Source organism: Thermobia domestica, chromosome 2 (genome assembly GCF_964235325.1).
Source record: "Thermobia domestica chromosome 2, izTheDome1.hap1.1, whole genome shotgun sequence".
NCBI classification, from domain to species: Eukaryota; Metazoa; Arthropoda; class Insecta; order Zygentoma; family Lepismatidae; genus Thermobia; species Thermobia domestica.
Window position 1 is genome coordinate 319,211,985 of NC_137455.1, and position 16,783 is coordinate 319,228,767.

Below are 16,783 nucleotides of genomic sequence, written 5' to 3' on the forward strand. Positions count from 1 at the left end.
CGCATCTTCAAACATCAATGTGGTTTAAAGATACTGCAGGACATATGGACAGTGTGACCGATGCTAATGTAGGATTTAAACAACGTTTTCTTCTCACTACTTTAAGTCAGTCATTTGAATTATTGGGTTATATTCATGCTGATATATTTAATCAGGAGAAATTTTTACTGAATGGTGTACAACTGCGCATTAAACTAATTCCAGCTAAACCTACATTCTGTCTAATGGGTGACGCAGATGCTGATGGAAAAGTTGTAATTACCGATGCAACATTGCTTGTGAAAAAGGTTGATGTATCACCAGCAGTTAAAATAGCACAAAATAAAGTATTACAAAATCCTAAATTTAGAGTAAAATATCCTATAACAAAAGTGCAAGTGAAGACTGAAACGCTGCCACAAGGAATTATGGATAGTACACTTCCAGATCTATTTTCAGGCATAGTGCCTAAACGTATTATTATTGGTTTTGTTACTAATACTGCTTTTAATGGTACTTATCAGACAAATCCGTTCAATTTTCAGCATTTTAATATGTCATTTTTTACACTGTATGTTGATGGAACAGCTGTGCCTTCCAAACCACTACAACCTGATTTTGATAATAAGCTATATATACAAGCATATTCCACGTTATTTACAGGTTCAGGTATTTATTATTCTAATCAAGGTAATAATATTTCACTAGCCGAATATCCTAATGGTTATACTCTACTGGTGTTTGATTTAACTCCCGATTCTAGTGCTAGTGCTGGATTTCATACTAGCCCACAACGGCAAGGAAGTGTACGTTTAGAGGTTCATTTTAAAGAAGCACTGCCATCTCCTGTAACAACAATTATTTATGGTGAATTCTCTTCAGAATTAGAAATTGATTTCCAGAGAAAAGTATATATTAATTAAAGGGGAAAAAAATGTTAAATACAATTGAGCTTTATGAAGCATTACAACAAAATCTGCCTAAAGATCATTTTATTGGTGTGTATGCCGCCGATGAGTTACCTCTGTTTATTCATACATTTCCAGCCGCCATAATTATAAACACTGATTCTAGTGATAAGCCTGGTGAACATTGGGTTGCTGTTTATATATCTAATATGTGTGTGGGAGAGTATTTCGATAGCTATGGTATACCTCCCTATATACAACATCATATAAGGTTTTTAAAACGAAACTGTCTGTATTATACATGGAATAATAGACGTATTCAAGGTGATTTATCTCAATTTTGTGGACATTACTGTTTCCTATATTTAGCATGTCGTGCATCTGGTTATTCGATGCAGGATTTTTTAAACAAATTCTCACTCACTACTATTGATGCTAATGATATTATGCTTTATTCATTTATGAGAGTATGATGATGTTATTTTTTTAAACTCCGCCATTGCCGGTCCCAAGCCCTGGATGAGAAAGGAGGAGGGTTGGGGGTCTTGCTACCCCCGTAAAAGAAAATAATGTTATGCTCATAAAAGGGAACGAGTACACCCTCTAAAATGGAGGTCGTAAAAGAGAACGAGTTCACCCCCTTAGGGTTGGAAGGGTGGAACAAGTCTTATGTATCTGCTGTGTGTTCACCTCTGTTGAAATAGGGGTTGAAAAATATGCTCATAAAAGAGAATGAATACACCCTTGAAAAAGTGTTATGTGCTCTGCTGTGTTAAGTGTTATCTGCTTTGCTATGTGTTCGTAATTAAAATAGGGGTTGAAAACGAGTACACCCCTTCTATGTTTCATATTCTTATCTGTTATCTGATCTTCTGTGTGTTACGTAGTGTTATCTGCTCTTCTATGTGTTCGTAATTAACATATGGGTTGAAAAATATGCTCATAAAAGGGAATGAGTTCACCCCCTAAAATGTGCTCGTAAAAGAGAATGAATACACCCCCCCAAAAAGTGGTCATAAAAGAGAACGAATTCACCCCTAAAATGGAGGTCGTAAAAGACCGTGGGCTCACGGTGCACGGTGGTCATTTTCTCAGTGGCTTGTGAGTTGGCTAAAACTGGCTCAGGTCTGTTCCAGATCGATCCATTTTCTACTACTTGTGTTGAAATCAGAGCACAAAATAGTATGTATGTAGTCTAGTTTCGGAAATGTGCCTGCAGAAGGCAGAGGCCAGGCCCGCAACGAGTCTCAGAGGTTTGGGGAGCCAAGTCATTAAACGTTTTCCTACAAATTGTTTTTTGTATTAATAATAACATTTTGTATTGAGGTCTGGAAGGGCCACGAAAAGTTTAGGGGGGGCTTGCAAAGGCAATGCTTGTCTGGTGTATACCATTGAATTTCATTACATGAAAATGTTGAACTTCTTTTCCAGTTTACTCGAAATAGAAATTATGATAAGCCATTGTCTTCCACCGAGCCATTCATAGTAGTATTGAGATTCTCGCATTCATATAATTTGAGGAAGAGGTATTTTGCTATTGAACCACACAAATACACGTTCTGAATCTTTTTATGCTTCGGTGATAGTTGGTGCAGTGTATCAGAGCAATTCTTGTTCATGGTTTATGGAATTATTGCCGTCGTAACTCACTACTGAGGATTATAAAAGTCAATCAATGTAATATGTCAGATTGTAAATTTTATCTGAAAGCAGAGGGAAGATGTGGCTGACTATACAAAACGTCGCTTGGCATACACAGTTAAGTTCTAAGTCGAAACAAGTATTGAGCACAAAGAGCAACGATCACTCAATACCACTTTATGTATTTAAAAATTATTTTTCTTAAAAAAAAAAAAAAAAAAAAAAAAAAGCGCATTCATATCTACAAGAAATGAAACCTTTTTTTGGGGGGGGGACACTTTACTTATGTAAGACGAAAATACTAAGTTCATTTTACCAATGGCCTGTTTCTACACGAATTCAGACAAGGAAAAGTGATTTATTTCTACCAAAAAAGCGCTGAGGAATTTCAAGTAAGTTCTTTGGTTTCTGGACATAAACGCACATGACGAACAAAGTTCTATTTCCTATAGTCTCATTAGAAATGTTCAAATCTAATCAGCTAATTTCTGGATAAGTAATTTCTTTGATCAAATATCACAATAGGCATAGGTCACAAATCAATAATAAATATCTTATTCTCAATAAGTATTCACAATTATGTACTACATTGTTTAAATTTTTGTAACATTATTACAGGGAGATTTATATTTCAGTATCGTGATAGTGATTTATGCTTATATAGTCAGTAGTGATTTACAGTCGCATTTAGTTATTTATTTCTTACAGTAATAATGTAATTTTAAACTGTAACTCAATTATTAAACTGTAACTCATTTATTTCTCTATAGTGTACTATTTTAATCCAGTAACGATTATTATTTTCTTGAATTATTATCTAGGGCTGCGGTGACTCAGTGCTAGAAAATCCACCTCTGGTGCGTGGGGTCTTTGGTTCAATTCCCGCTCAAGCCAGGTGGACTTTGTGGTGAACAAACACGGTGTGCGTGTATTTTGTCAGGGTTCTCCCGTTTCCTCCCACTTTCTTCATTCCACCATTTTATTCATTTCTCATCATCACCGTCTCCCTTAGCCTACACAGCATAACCGTGGGACGTAAAACTGAAAGATTTCATTTCATTTTTCATTTTTGAATTAGTATCTAGTTCATTCATCAATTGTTGGCTTCATGCTCTTCAACAAGACTTTTGCTAGTGGGAAAAAGTCATGACATCACTCTTTTTGGTGGAAAGACCACAAAAATAAAGAAGGGAAGTACCATAAGAACGGAATGTTACAGAGTGTTTGGCATGTCTGACAGAAAGAAAAAAAAAGGTAAGAAAGACGAAAACAAAATTAGTTTTTGTTACTTTCAATTTACGGTAGAATCTTTAGTTTTTAACAGTAATGCAAGTCACTCTGTGAAGATTCTGGCTACTTGACACTCTGAGTGCTTTATAGCACATTGCTTCCGAACTACAGGAGAAAGAAACTGGCCGGCCTGCTCCCTGCTTAACTGGTTTAGTGGCTCCACTTAGGTGTTAGGGTAAATGGTCTAAAACTTGCCTTCGGATAGGATACTCAGACAGACAGTAGTGAGCGAGAATGCCACCCTGTTCTTTCTTAAAATCTCATCCAAGAAATATTTAAAAAGTACGTTGCGAACGATTAATGCAACTTGACCCACATATGGGACGAGAGAGTACTTCAACTAATGTGACCTTCTATGATAGCCCCCCTAGATTTTTTTCAGATCAGTATTCCAGAGGGAAAAAAATAATCATTTAATTTTTAAGGTTTCAAGTTTTACAAATCAAGTTCAGGTGTCATATGGAAAAACACTAACTCAAACTATCTTTGTCTTAAGGAGCCCATGCGTATATCACCGCAGAAACAAAGGAACGCCTGTGCAAAACAATCCAGTGCAAATTGGTACATTCTACTTTTCACCTTCTTCAGGGTCTATGGAGGTCTCTTATCCAAGAACTTTCCAACCATAACTATAAGCGGGTCGCGGTGGCTCAGTAGTACAGCGTTCGCCTTTCGTGAATAGGGTCCTTGGTTCGACCCCAGCTCACACCAGGCAAAGTTTGTGGTGGACAAACACCGTATGCGTGGGTTTTCTCGGGTTTCCCGTTTCCTCCCACTTTTTTCATTCCACCATTTTATTCATTTCTCAGCATCACCGTCTCCCTTAGCCTAACCGGCATAACAGTGGGACGTAAAACTTAAAGATTTTCATAACTATACGTATATTTCTTACATGGTTCCCCATACAAGGGACATGCAAGAGGAGAATTTGCAGTACAGTATTTGCAGCAATTTTGTGGTAGAGGGAATTCAAGAGTTCATCAGTATTCAAACGTAATTCTTATGCGTTGCAATGTTTTATCATATGTACAATTTTACGCAGTTTCCAAAGTAATAAGTTTGGGAAAATGAGGGTTAGAATCATCTTCCCGTTACATTTAAAGTGTTGTCTGCATTTTGTGTTTTACTGTAGCTAATATTATTAAAAAATTTAATAACATTGTTTATAGTTATTGCTTTTGAATATTCTTACCTGGATTTACTTCTCTGTAAGTAGCTACTCCATAAGAATCAATCAAGACTTGAAATCCATAGGTGAATTTATTAGTTCGATGGTACGTTGGAGGCACTTCCTTCGTATTTACAATGTTCAGAAAGGACGCCACAGAGCTTCCAGAGGCTTTCTGTAATATCAAGAGACAAGAGTAGAGAAGACTTTATACCTAGCCTCTGGTCCTGGGGTCAATGACCTAGGGGTACTTAGGACCACCTTCTTGGCAGGGGTACTTAATTTTGGGGTCAAAGGTCATTTTATACCCATGAAAGGGAACGAGATTAACCTACGGTGGGTCAATGTACCCTAGGTGATACTATACACCCCTGGGCCATGACCCTGGTCCTCCAAATGTTGGCCTTGAACTTTAATCCCCAAAATTAGTTACCCCTGCCTAAACTTAGAGGGGGTTGTTCTAGGTACTCATAGATCATTGACTACAGGGCCAGATCCTAGGTCATTGACTCCGGACTATCCGAAAACTATTTTTTGATTCGGCGAGATAAACCCATCATTACTACAAGGAATTAACAGTTAAGTGGAAATAACCTAATGTAATACAAACATAAATGAAAGTATACTCTGGAATTTAAGTTGGCCATCATTGCATTAGTCTAAGAAAAGAAGTCAAACTTCCACAAGGGTCAAGTTTATGGAGTGTCCAACTATTTTTCCTTCGTTTTGTCAATGACTCCGTCACGATAAATGGAATGATGGTTTTGGAAAATATGTTGTACTAATTTTTGTTTTCGGGTCTTTTCATATCGGTTGCAGAATTTCAATTATGACGACATAAACTACTCATTCAGATCTTTCTGACATATAACAAGTAGCATGGCATGTGTAAGGAGTTTAGTTTGCATTGGGTGATAAATTCTCACTTAATTTTGAAATTGAAATGGTAGTAGATTTCTACTGCTTCCGGTTTAGTAGAGATTAGATTGGAGATCGAATATATTTTTGGGACGCTTCATTGATTTCGGAAAAGCGTTTCTCGCTTTCTATTACCGTTTTTTCACTCTATACTGATCAACATTAAAACTGTAATTTGATCCCAGCTCGTGCCGTGTGGACTTTGTGGTGGACAAACACCGTGCTCGTGGGTTTTCTTGGGGTTCTCCCGTTTCCTCCCACTTTCTTCATTCCACCATTTCATTCATTTCTCTCATAATCACCGTCTCTTTAGCCTAACTGGCATAACCGTGGGACATAAAACTCAAAGATTTCATTTCATTTTTAAAACTGTAAGTGGTTGATTTCTGCCACTACCGCCTTCAATAGAGGATTAAGAGAGAAGATGGTTCTTATTTTTGGAACACAAAACCGATTCCAAGGGACCACTTCTCATAGTCTTTTATCGTTTTTGCTCTACGTAGATCAATATTGAAACCGGAAGTTATAGTGGATTTCTCTCACTTCCGGTTTTAGTAGAGTTAAGAAAGGAGATGAAATGTATTCTCAGAAGCTTAATCAGGATTTAGAGGGTCAAAAGTTCGAATTCGAGTTCGTTGATTGAAATGATATTCAAACCGGAAGTGACTCTAATCAACCATTTCCGGTCATTACGTTGATCACTATAGAGTGAAAACGGTAATAGATAGCGAGACGTGATTCTTCCTGCAATCGATTAAGTATCCCAAGAATACATCTCATTTCCAACCATTAACCGTGTATTAAATCCGATAGTGATAAAATTCAAATAAAATTTTTGGTTTCAATATTGATCTATATAAAGTAAAAACGATGCGAGATAGCGAAAAATAGTATTTTGGAATCGATTTAGATTACTAAGAATAGGAACTGTGTTCTTTTCAAACCGGTAGTCGGAGGAATCAATGTTGATCGCCATAGAATATAAACGGTATTAGATAGCAATAAGCGACTTTCTTCACTAAATTAAGCGTTTCAAGATTATATATTCAATCTCCACTCAAATCTCGAGGTCGAGCTCCTTCGTGAGTAAGCGGTTAGCGTACGCGCCTTTGGCGTGGGAGGCATGGGTTCGATGTCCCGCGCGAGCTCATGTGGTTCGGATTTCACGTTAATCAGTAGGTCCCGTATCATATAGCCTCGCTGCTGAAAGGTACGTTAAACTCAAAATCAACTCAACTCCACTCAAATCGCTGTAGGAAAATCGGAAGTGGTAGAAATCTACCACCACTTCTTGTTTCAATATTGAGAAAATATTACGCCCTACAAACCGAACCAAACTCCTTCACGTAGTGTACAAATGACACTGTTACTTGAATATATTATTATTATTATTATTATTATTATTATTATTATTATTATTATTATTATTATTATTATTATTACAGAAGTAAACCGCTATTACGTCAGGTGCTCACAGAAAGATAGTGTCAATTCGAAAGTGAATGTATTAAAGTATAATTGAAGCAAATTTCACTAAGATCTGCTCCCAACAGCAGTAGAAGCAATACGTAAATTCTGTGTATGAAAAGTTCGCCTGAAGTCACAGCATGAGGAAAAAGAAGAAGAAGATCGTTTCGAGGTGGACTGACAGGTGTTGTGTTTGTTCGTGTTGGCTATGGTGTCTGATAGCATAAAAGTATTATTTTTAATTAACATTGTGTTTATCAGGTGTATAAACAGCTGCTCGTGTTGGCTGGAGTTAATTACATGGTATTTTTGCATCTGTGAGAAGACATTACCAGGTAAAACCTACTAAGTGGTGTAAAAATACGTACTAGACATTATTTTACTTATCGTAGAATGTGCCAAATCCTAGTTTCAGAGTAGAAATTGGGAGGTTAGCCTAACGAAATTACCGTACTAATTTGTTAAGAGTTATAGATCTCTGTGTCGAATATTAGATATTTCTACGTGCACTAGGAACAAGTTAAGGGTTTAAGTGTTTGGTTAATCATAGTACAGTCATGTTCAAGAAAAGAAACTTGAAGTTTGCGTCCTTAGGTGTATATATATATATATATATATATATATATATATATATATATATATATAATATAGGCTACATGGCGCAAAATTTCACATGCACTCGCCCATCCAAAAATTATGGTCGCCAGTATCTCTCATATACAAATTATGAGGCAAACCATTTCTATTGAGAGTAGGAAAGGAAGGGCGAATTACACAACGTTGTGAAGACTTCATTTTCCATGTTTGTTATGAAGACTTCCAATTTCATGTTTTCCCTCACTCAGAGACAATTATTTTCGTGCGAAATAGACATTGCACAGTCCTGTGAGCTTAGGCAGAAACCATTCCTACTAAACAGTGGTGGGCATCTCTAAATTCCTAGTCGCCAATGACGACTTGGCGACTGGAAATTTTGCGTCCTGTATATATCCTATTTATTGATACATAGCATACACATGATGAAAAATTAAAGAGACGATACATAATCTGGATTCTGGCTGCGCCCCAGTTTTTACCTTCTAGATCCGCCATTGGTTTGTGGTGAACAAGACCGTGAACCTGAATTTTCTCAGGGTTCTACGTTTCCTCCCATATTATCATTCCACCAATTCTTTCATAATTATATACGTTCATTAATAATACATCTCCTTAGACTAAAGGACGTAACCATAGGATGTAAAACTAGAAATTTCGTTCTGTTGATTTCGGCTACGAATAAGTATCCAGAAGCTTTAAGCTCAAATACGCTACTGTTGGTTCTGAAGAAATCTTTCCAACTTCTAGAATTAACTATCACGGGATTCCAGAGAGGGTAAAAGGTACAGTCCTGACTGTAAAAGGTACAGTTGTGGTTAATTTGAAAGATACGATAGCTACATTTCTGTGTGTCTTACCCGCTGAGATTTTAAAATAAAAAGGATAGCTATGTTATGTTGCCAGTAAGAAAACATTTCGGAGCCAAAAGCTACGAACGAATGAGTGTATAGCAAAATCACATAACACGAAACTTGATACGCCTCAGTGAGTAATGAGATTCCGATGAAGGTGTGACACATCAATCGTGCTGAATTTATCGAATTCTAGTTTTAAAACCTTTGCGAAAGGCATCTCTCGGGGGTCTAGGTAACATAAAACAAAATCTCGAGAAATTTAATACATACCAGTCATGAACTAGGTTGATTTGGAAAGAGATAGGATCAAATTGTGGGTTTTGTTTTATGTTATGCAACAATTAACCTGCGGGTTAATTATTTCTTCTGTTAGTGATTATTTTCTCGGGTAAACTTTACAATATACGCTCTAGCTGGCATTCATAAGTAGGACCGCTTTAATAGGGTATAGAAGGAAAAAAATGAAATGAATCTACGTTTTACGTCCCACGATTATGACGGCTAAGCTAAAGGAGACGGTGATAATGAGAAATAAAGAAAGTGGAAGGAAACGGGGAACCCCGGGGAAACCTACGCACACGGTGTTTGCCCATCACGAAGTTTACTTGGCGCGAGTTGGGATCGAACCGAGGACCCCATGCACCATATGTGAACGCTCTACCACTGAGCCACCGCGGCGGCCTCACAAGGATATAGTAGAGTACGGTAGGATAGGCTAGAGAAGGGTAGGGTAAATAGGGTAGTGTAAGGTCGGGTTAGCTTAGGGCTAGGGAAGTTTGAACCTATTCTGTTAAAAGTAACCTAGGGTAATTTGTTGTGTCTGCGTAAGGATATCTACTGGAGCAGGAATCGTAAAGTTTATTCATTTTCTATATTTTCTCGTTCCTTTGAAACATTGGATCAGTCATTTCCAACTCAATGATTTTTGTGGATTCACGAACACTGTTGTCAGAAAAGAATCGACGATGATTTCAATGATCATGTTTTCCTGTCGCCATTGCCTTTTAACAACGTCAGTTTATCTGCCTCCTTCCTCTCTCCAGGTGCTTTTCTAAGAAGAAAAGCAACAAACTGTGATATAACAAGGAAGGGTCGAGGTTTTAATCCTCCTTTGAGCAATATTTTATGCAAAAATTAGCATTGAATATATTAAGATATCTTTACAAACACCTGAAATTATATGAATTTTGCAGATTGAACCTCCCCTTGAGGAACTTCTGCGTACGCCATTGTTCTTGCGATGTCATAGTTTTTGCTCCCCTTCTCAGTAAATCACGTGGAGAGAGGAAGGAGGCAGGAAACCTAACGTTGATAAAAGACAATGGTGGCACGCAAACGTGATCATTGAAATCGTCGTCGATGGTTTTCTGGCAACAGTGTTCGTGGATCCATAACTGCACGTACACTGCCAACGTTTTTTATTCTATTCTCGTACTCTTCCACTCTTCTTTTTCCTCAACTTGTTTCACATGTGAATTGTTATTGTAAAATCCCGCTACTACGTCATATTGGCCAGTTGGATATGAATGTAGTAGATAATGCAATGTTATGGAGGAATGTTAAGCATTGCGAAAACTCGGCGAGTCTGATTGTGAAATGTAGAGTGTTCCTGTCTGATGTGGAGAATTGAGTATTTTGTAGTGGACAACAGGATGTGCATGTACTTCCTCAGTAAAAAACAATTCCCTACCAATTTATTAAGGAGGTTGGTTTACTAAATACTTCTTTGTATAGTATATTGACTCAGTCTGTCTGTGTATAAAATCACAATAACTACAAGGAACACCATTGTTTGTCAGGATGTAAAGCGTCAGAAGTTAGATTGAGTTCGTTGATGGAAGTGACCATTCAGTTGATCTCAAAAGATGGAAAATCAATTCTCCATATATTTATATGTGAATAATTATAGATATTATCCTTGCTTAATAGACTACCTGCAGTGCTGTTGAGATTTGCAGCTTAGTATAATGCTGAGGATGCAAAATACTAGTCTGTTCGTGGAATACAACGCTAAAATGAAACTAAAACTACTTTTTACTCGCGAAACTTAAAGACTTATATATTTTATATTTTCAAATATTTGTTAGCTCTTATTTCAAAGTGTACTTTATTTAATTTGAGGTGAAAAGCACTACTTAAGCCTAGTTTTTGTACAATATGGCTTGTTAAGGAGTTTGATTTATCAAAGACCAAACCAAATTCCTTCACGTGCTGTACATTACAATACTGCTAGTTGTTATTCGATCAATTTCATGATTTTATTTCTTTTGCTTTTGTCAATTTTTTTATGTTCACGATGTGGTATTAAACTCATAACTTCAAACTGTAATCAGTGCCGCATTTAGGATCTCGGCGCCCCTAGACACTGTTGTTGTCGGCGCCTCCAATAATTACATGTTTCATCACCCCGTTATCCCTAACTTGGCGGGTCCAAATCGGTATATTGAAGGGTCGAGGAGATCATGATGGCAGAGAAAGATAGGCATGTTGTATCGTTACTGTGTAGATTCGGAGCCCTTGTAAGTTACTATAGATGAGAGTTTCTTGTTTTCATATTTATTACTGCATAGATTCAAAGTGCATGGCATTTCTTTCAATTGTAAAAAATCCTCTATCTGCTCTTGACTTTTTAAAACTTTTTTACACGAAAAATTTTTATTTAATTTTCAAATTTTGCGCCCTTCAAAAATTTTGCGCTCTAGGCAAGGGCCTAGTTGGCCTAATGGGAAATGCGGCACTGCCTGTAACTATCACTATGCCTTACACTTACAAGTTAGCGAACGAACAGTTTTCCTCACAAGATTTAAATTTTTTTGTGCTTTTTTTTTTCAAAATTAGTAGAAAGGCTAGCTTAATTAGCTTTTATATTGAAGATATGTCTGAAAACTGAAACCCTTGCTATAAAAATTTAAGGCAAAAGGAATGCTATGCGGCCTGTTGTCCGTCTCCTGGAAATTAGTTCCACGACGAGTAGAGTCCGACATTAGTCCGAAATGTGTTTGGAAGACCAAAAATTCATCACCCCACAAACAAAACATCACAATTATTCCTTTTCTGAGTTAAGGCCATCTAGTTGCGATACTGATTTTGTTACCTAAGTATCATCATTATGAATTCTGTCATTACTGACAGGTCACTTGGTACACAGGTCTGCAACCAGCCACAGAGGTTTGGGGGGCCAAGTCATTAAAAATGCTCTTACAAATAGCTAAATTCTGTTGTTTTTTTGTATTAATAATAGCATTTTGTGTTAAGGTCAGGAGCGGACACGAAAAGTTTAGGGGGCAGGCCCCCTTAGCCCCCTCTGGTTGCGGGCCTGAGTTGAGAAGCTTTTATGAGTCTCCAGCTAACCTTTTTGTCTTCGCGTACGATCTTTCTCTGTTGATACCGTCCATTAGCTGTATTCTCCTTCGCAAAAGTGAAATGGGGATAATAAAAAAAAGTTTTCGAGCAAAAAGGATAATCCATATTAGCACCTCATATTTATTACACTGTTTAAGAGCAAACGAAAATTAAAGGAAAATTCATCAAAAACACAGTTTCTCCTCTTAGTTTCTTGTTGCAAAAGATTACTAAACCCACTTTAACACAAGAAGTGAGTAATTATTACTGATTCGAAAAATTGTTACAAAAAAAATCTGTCTTTTTTACGAACATCCACAATGTGATTCGTCATCCGCAAAGAAAATTTAAAAAGATATTCACAGAAGTGGTATTGATGGAGATACATCCACATCCGCGCACGTCTCTAATTTTGGGAATAAGAAATTTTTGCATCGTGTTTATTATTAGTACTAGCCTTCGGCTAGTTGGGGACTTCGAACTCCCCTCACACCTCACATTTCATCCTTTGCTTTTGTTCTTTGCACGGCGAGAATTCGTTTATGACGTTACTAATTGCGAAAGCTTTGAACACTTTTCCTCCAAGAATAAGCAATTCAAGGGAAGTCAAATGATGAAAACTCACCTCAGTTTGCGTGCTAACTGTGTTCAAAAATTCATTTCAAGTGGTTCACTCGTTTTTCACAGATGAGACTGACAACGTGGAAGTCATTTTTATATACTGAGAAAAAAGAATAAATTATCCTCCTCCTTAAATAAAAGCCGAGTTACCGGAAACGCTGTGGCATATGCTTACTTGCTTCGAATAAGTAGTTTATATACCAAGTTTCATATTCTTAATAAGTTACTAATCTTAAGGGATTTCGAGATGTGGCAATCTTATCTTAACCATTGCAACCCTCGCCCTTTTTCCTTCCTTCGTAGAGGAGATACGAGGGTCACTACGAAAGTTTTGAGATGTGAAATAACTTACATACTTAATATCAATTTAACACTTACATTGTCTCAAAGTATTCACCATTACACTCTACACACTTTTGCATCCTCGAAAATCACTTTTGAAAGCAGTGTTTCCAGTCTTTTTCTTCAAGTGTTGAAAGTTCATTCTCGTAAGCCACTATAGCTCCTTCAGCGCTGCAAAATCTCTTCCCAGGCATGCGATCTTTGATCCTGGAGAACAGAAAAAAAGTCACACGGGGTCAGGTCAGGGCTATACGGTGGATGAGTCATAAGTTTGACCTCCGTAGAGTCTAAAAACTGAATTGTGATGTTGGCCGTGTGTGCGGACGCGTTGTCATCCCACGCAATCCAGTTCTTGGACGCCGTTCCCGAAGCTTCTGGAACACTTTTGTTAGGCAAACAGTGGTCTACCACTGAGCAGTAACAGTCCTTTGTTCTTCAAGTGGAACAGTTGCAACATGGCCAGATTTGGAGAAGGAAGTTGCGACCATCTTCTTTCCCACAATTCGCGGTTGCTTCAGTATCGTGGGTGGATTTTCGTCTGGAAAGATCCAAACTGTAGACTGGCGTTTATTTTCAGGGTCAAATTGATAGATCCATGGCTCATAACCAGTAACAATGTCAGAGACGCGTCGAGGATTGCCTCCATCAAATCTTGCAAGCATTTCTTCACACCATTCCACACGTGTGCGCTTCTGTTGTTCAGTCAAAGTGTGAGGCACCCAACGAGATGAAACCTCCCTGAGCCGAAGATGATCATGAAGAATTTTTGTTACTGCTGACGATCCAATGTTCACTGTAGATTCAATGTCGTTGAAAACTGTTCGAGGATTTTCTCGAATCATTTGTTCCATAGCGGCAATGTTTTCATCTGACACAGCTGTTGCCGGATGTCCAGCTCTCTTTCTATCTTTAAGATGTCCGGCCTCTTCTGAATTCACCAAAACACCGAAACATTGTAGCACGGGAAGGAGCAAGGTCCCCAAATGCCCCCTGCAAACGGTCAAGGCTTTGTGTCTCGTTCAAACCACTTTTGAAATCGGAAAGTATCATTGCCCGAAAATGTTTTCTTTCGAGTTCCATTCTAGACAGCAGAATACTGCTCACATCAACAAACAAGTGAAGGCGATACAGCCACGCCGACAAGCGAGGCGAGTTAAAACTTGCTTCGCTTCTTCCCTCTGGATACCACTACCGAACGCAGTTCTTGGAATTCAAATACTTTGCCAGAACAATGCGTATCTCAAAACTTTCGTAGTGATCCTCGTAACAAAAAAATGCTGAAAAATATCTTTAAGATCTGCAAAAATAAAACAATGCTAAGCTGTTTCGGTTTAGTTAACTGATTCGTATGTGTTGGGGGGCGCTGAATCCAGGAATGACAACCGTTTTGTCCTGGGACGTCTGGTTTCGAACAAATAGGTGGTCATTGTTGAACAAAAATATGAACACAAATATGCGATTTACAGAACACCATTAACAGCGTAACACAAAGTAATGTACAGAAACATGCACACCCATAAAGACAAACAAGTAATACCACCCTCAATCGCATTGCTTGTGAAATCGTCTTTTTTTTTTTATGGAGCTGCTTCTTTTGTAGGTGGCTGCCAGAAGATCCCTAAACAACATCCAGCAGTACTCTGCCATTATCGTAACACTGCAGTTCCCCTGATTCCGTCGTTCCATGTCTTTGATATCTTGATGGAAACGCTCCCCCTGCTCTTCACTCACTGCTCCCACGGTGTCAGAAAAGTGGTTAAGGTGGGAGTTGAGAAAATGGACTTTTAAGCTCATGGAGCAACCAAGCTTTCGAAACGGCTGCAACATTTTTTCCACCAGTTCCTTGTACTGTGGGTCCTTTCGCGGTTTCCCAAAAACGTTTTGATGACCACAGTAAAGGCAATCCAAGCCCCTTTTGAGTTGGAGTCTTTGTCGGATATGAGTTTTCTAATATCAAGGCCAACACAAACCCGCGTACTCGTAGTATTTGGCCAACAAACAGTGTAGCCAGAACTACTTACCAACGTTTTACAAATCTAAGATGTAATCTTACTAAATTCGTTTTATGAACAGATTTATTGTTTCGGGTTTTTCTTTGTAATCTCGTACTCTCATTCATGACACATTACGGACTTGAATCCCATCGAGCATGTGTGGGATGCTCTTGGGCGACGAATGGCCCAGCGCAGTCCACCAGCACGCACTCTCCCTCACCTGCAAACAGCTCTTCTGGAGGAGTGGCGCCATCTGCCGCAAGACTTGATCAACACTCTGATTTGCAGCAGGGAGGCCAGATGTCGTTCCTGTATAGCTGTTTGTGGTGGTCACACGCCATATTGACTGCCTATGCCCTCGCACAATCCAGCTTCACTTGTTGAGGTATCGTTGTGCTGAACTTTTTGGTCACTCTGTACATCCTAACTGTATTGTTCGTCTTCACTTGTGTTGCATTGTGCATCTGGACCGTTTGTTTGTTCATTATTCTTGGTACAGTGATCGTGTCGTTTTATTTTCTGCCACTTTCTTCGAGTTGCTTAAGTTTTGTAGAGCAATATATATATATATATATATATATATATATATATATATATATATATATATATATATATATATATATATATATATATATATTATTATTATTATTATTATTATTATTATTATGTCCTTGAGTTTGTTTTTGTTGAATCAAAAGATCGAATACATTTCAATCATTTCAATCAAAAATTTTCTTGTAGGTCTTATATCTGGGGAACTACATATACTAGTCAAACCCAAACTATCAGTGAGCTCAGTATGATTTTTTATTCCGTACAAAATACGAAAACTCAATTTAGGGGCCGTTCAAAAATTGTGTGGCACCTGATCCAAAAATAATTATTAGGCAAGATTGCAATCTTTTGATGCATTTTTAGTTTTTCTAAAATTATTCTTGTTTGTAATTAGCTCGTATGAGTCATTCTTGTATACAACACTTCTTTCATTGTTGTAGCTTCGTACTAAATACAGGGTCACATTTAGCCTCCTAGGCCATTAGAAAATCCTGCCGTTCTCAATATCAATATTTTTCGCCAAATTTATGTAATTTCCAGAACTGGAATAGCCTATGAAAAAAATTGACCCGAATAACATTGCCGCCATGGCCCATACATTAATACGGCTTTGGGTAAGACAATATCCAAAAGTACACAATTATCCATAGTTAGTGCAAGTGTCTATTAAATGCTCAGATTTTGGGCCCAACTGTAGATTGTAAGGGTCGTATATCAAAATCTCACTTTTTCAGACATAAAGAAAGAAATAATAATTACGTAGACAAGAAAGCAGTTCAATATGTAATAACTTGTCACCTATTCCAGATAATAATTATGTGGAATAGATATATGATCAATTGTTGCGTATTTAACTTTTTCTTCCTCTATGGAATTATGTTTCTTTCCTTGTCTGAAAAGCTGAGATTTTGAGATATGACCCTTTCTCAAATAGTTGACGTTTTATCACTAGCGCAAATCCCGGGGGGATGAGGGGGACATGTCCCCTCCAATCTTGAAACTGGGGGGACTATCCTCCAATAATCCGATTTGAAATGTGATTATTTGTGTCCGATTGCCGCAAAGGAAAGTGAGATGAAATTGATGTTCCCCCAGAATAAGCTTCTA

At 37.8% G+C, this 16,783-nt stretch overlaps 2 protein-coding genes across 4 annotated transcripts in view; one reads left to right on the forward strand and one right to left on the reverse strand.

Moving 5' to 3' along the window:
* The window catches only part of LOC145678651 (V-type proton ATPase 116 kDa subunit a 1-like), a 127,545-nt gene that overhangs the window by 63,853 nt on the left and 46,909 nt on the right, over nt 1-16,783 (reverse strand). For both annotated transcript variants that reach the window (XM_081749023.1, XM_081749024.1), the window contains one exon: nt 5,011-5,161. In XM_081749023.1, coding sequence (XP_081605149.1) covers nt 5,011-5,161 — 151 coding nt within the window. The remainder of the gene's footprint in view (nt 1-5,010; nt 5,162-16,783) is intronic.
* Nucleotides 7,479-16,783, forward strand: part of Nrx-IV (neurexin-4) — a 283,070-nt gene continuing 273,765 nt past the window's right edge. The window contains exon 1 of one of the 2 annotated variants that reach the window (XM_081749018.1): nt 7,479-7,706. In XM_081749018.1, coding sequence (XP_081605144.1) covers nt 7,580-7,706 — 127 coding nt within the window. In that variant the 5' untranslated portion in view covers nt 7,479-7,579. The remainder of the gene's footprint in view (nt 7,707-16,783) is intronic. The other variant, XM_081749017.1, reaches the window with a different exon arrangement.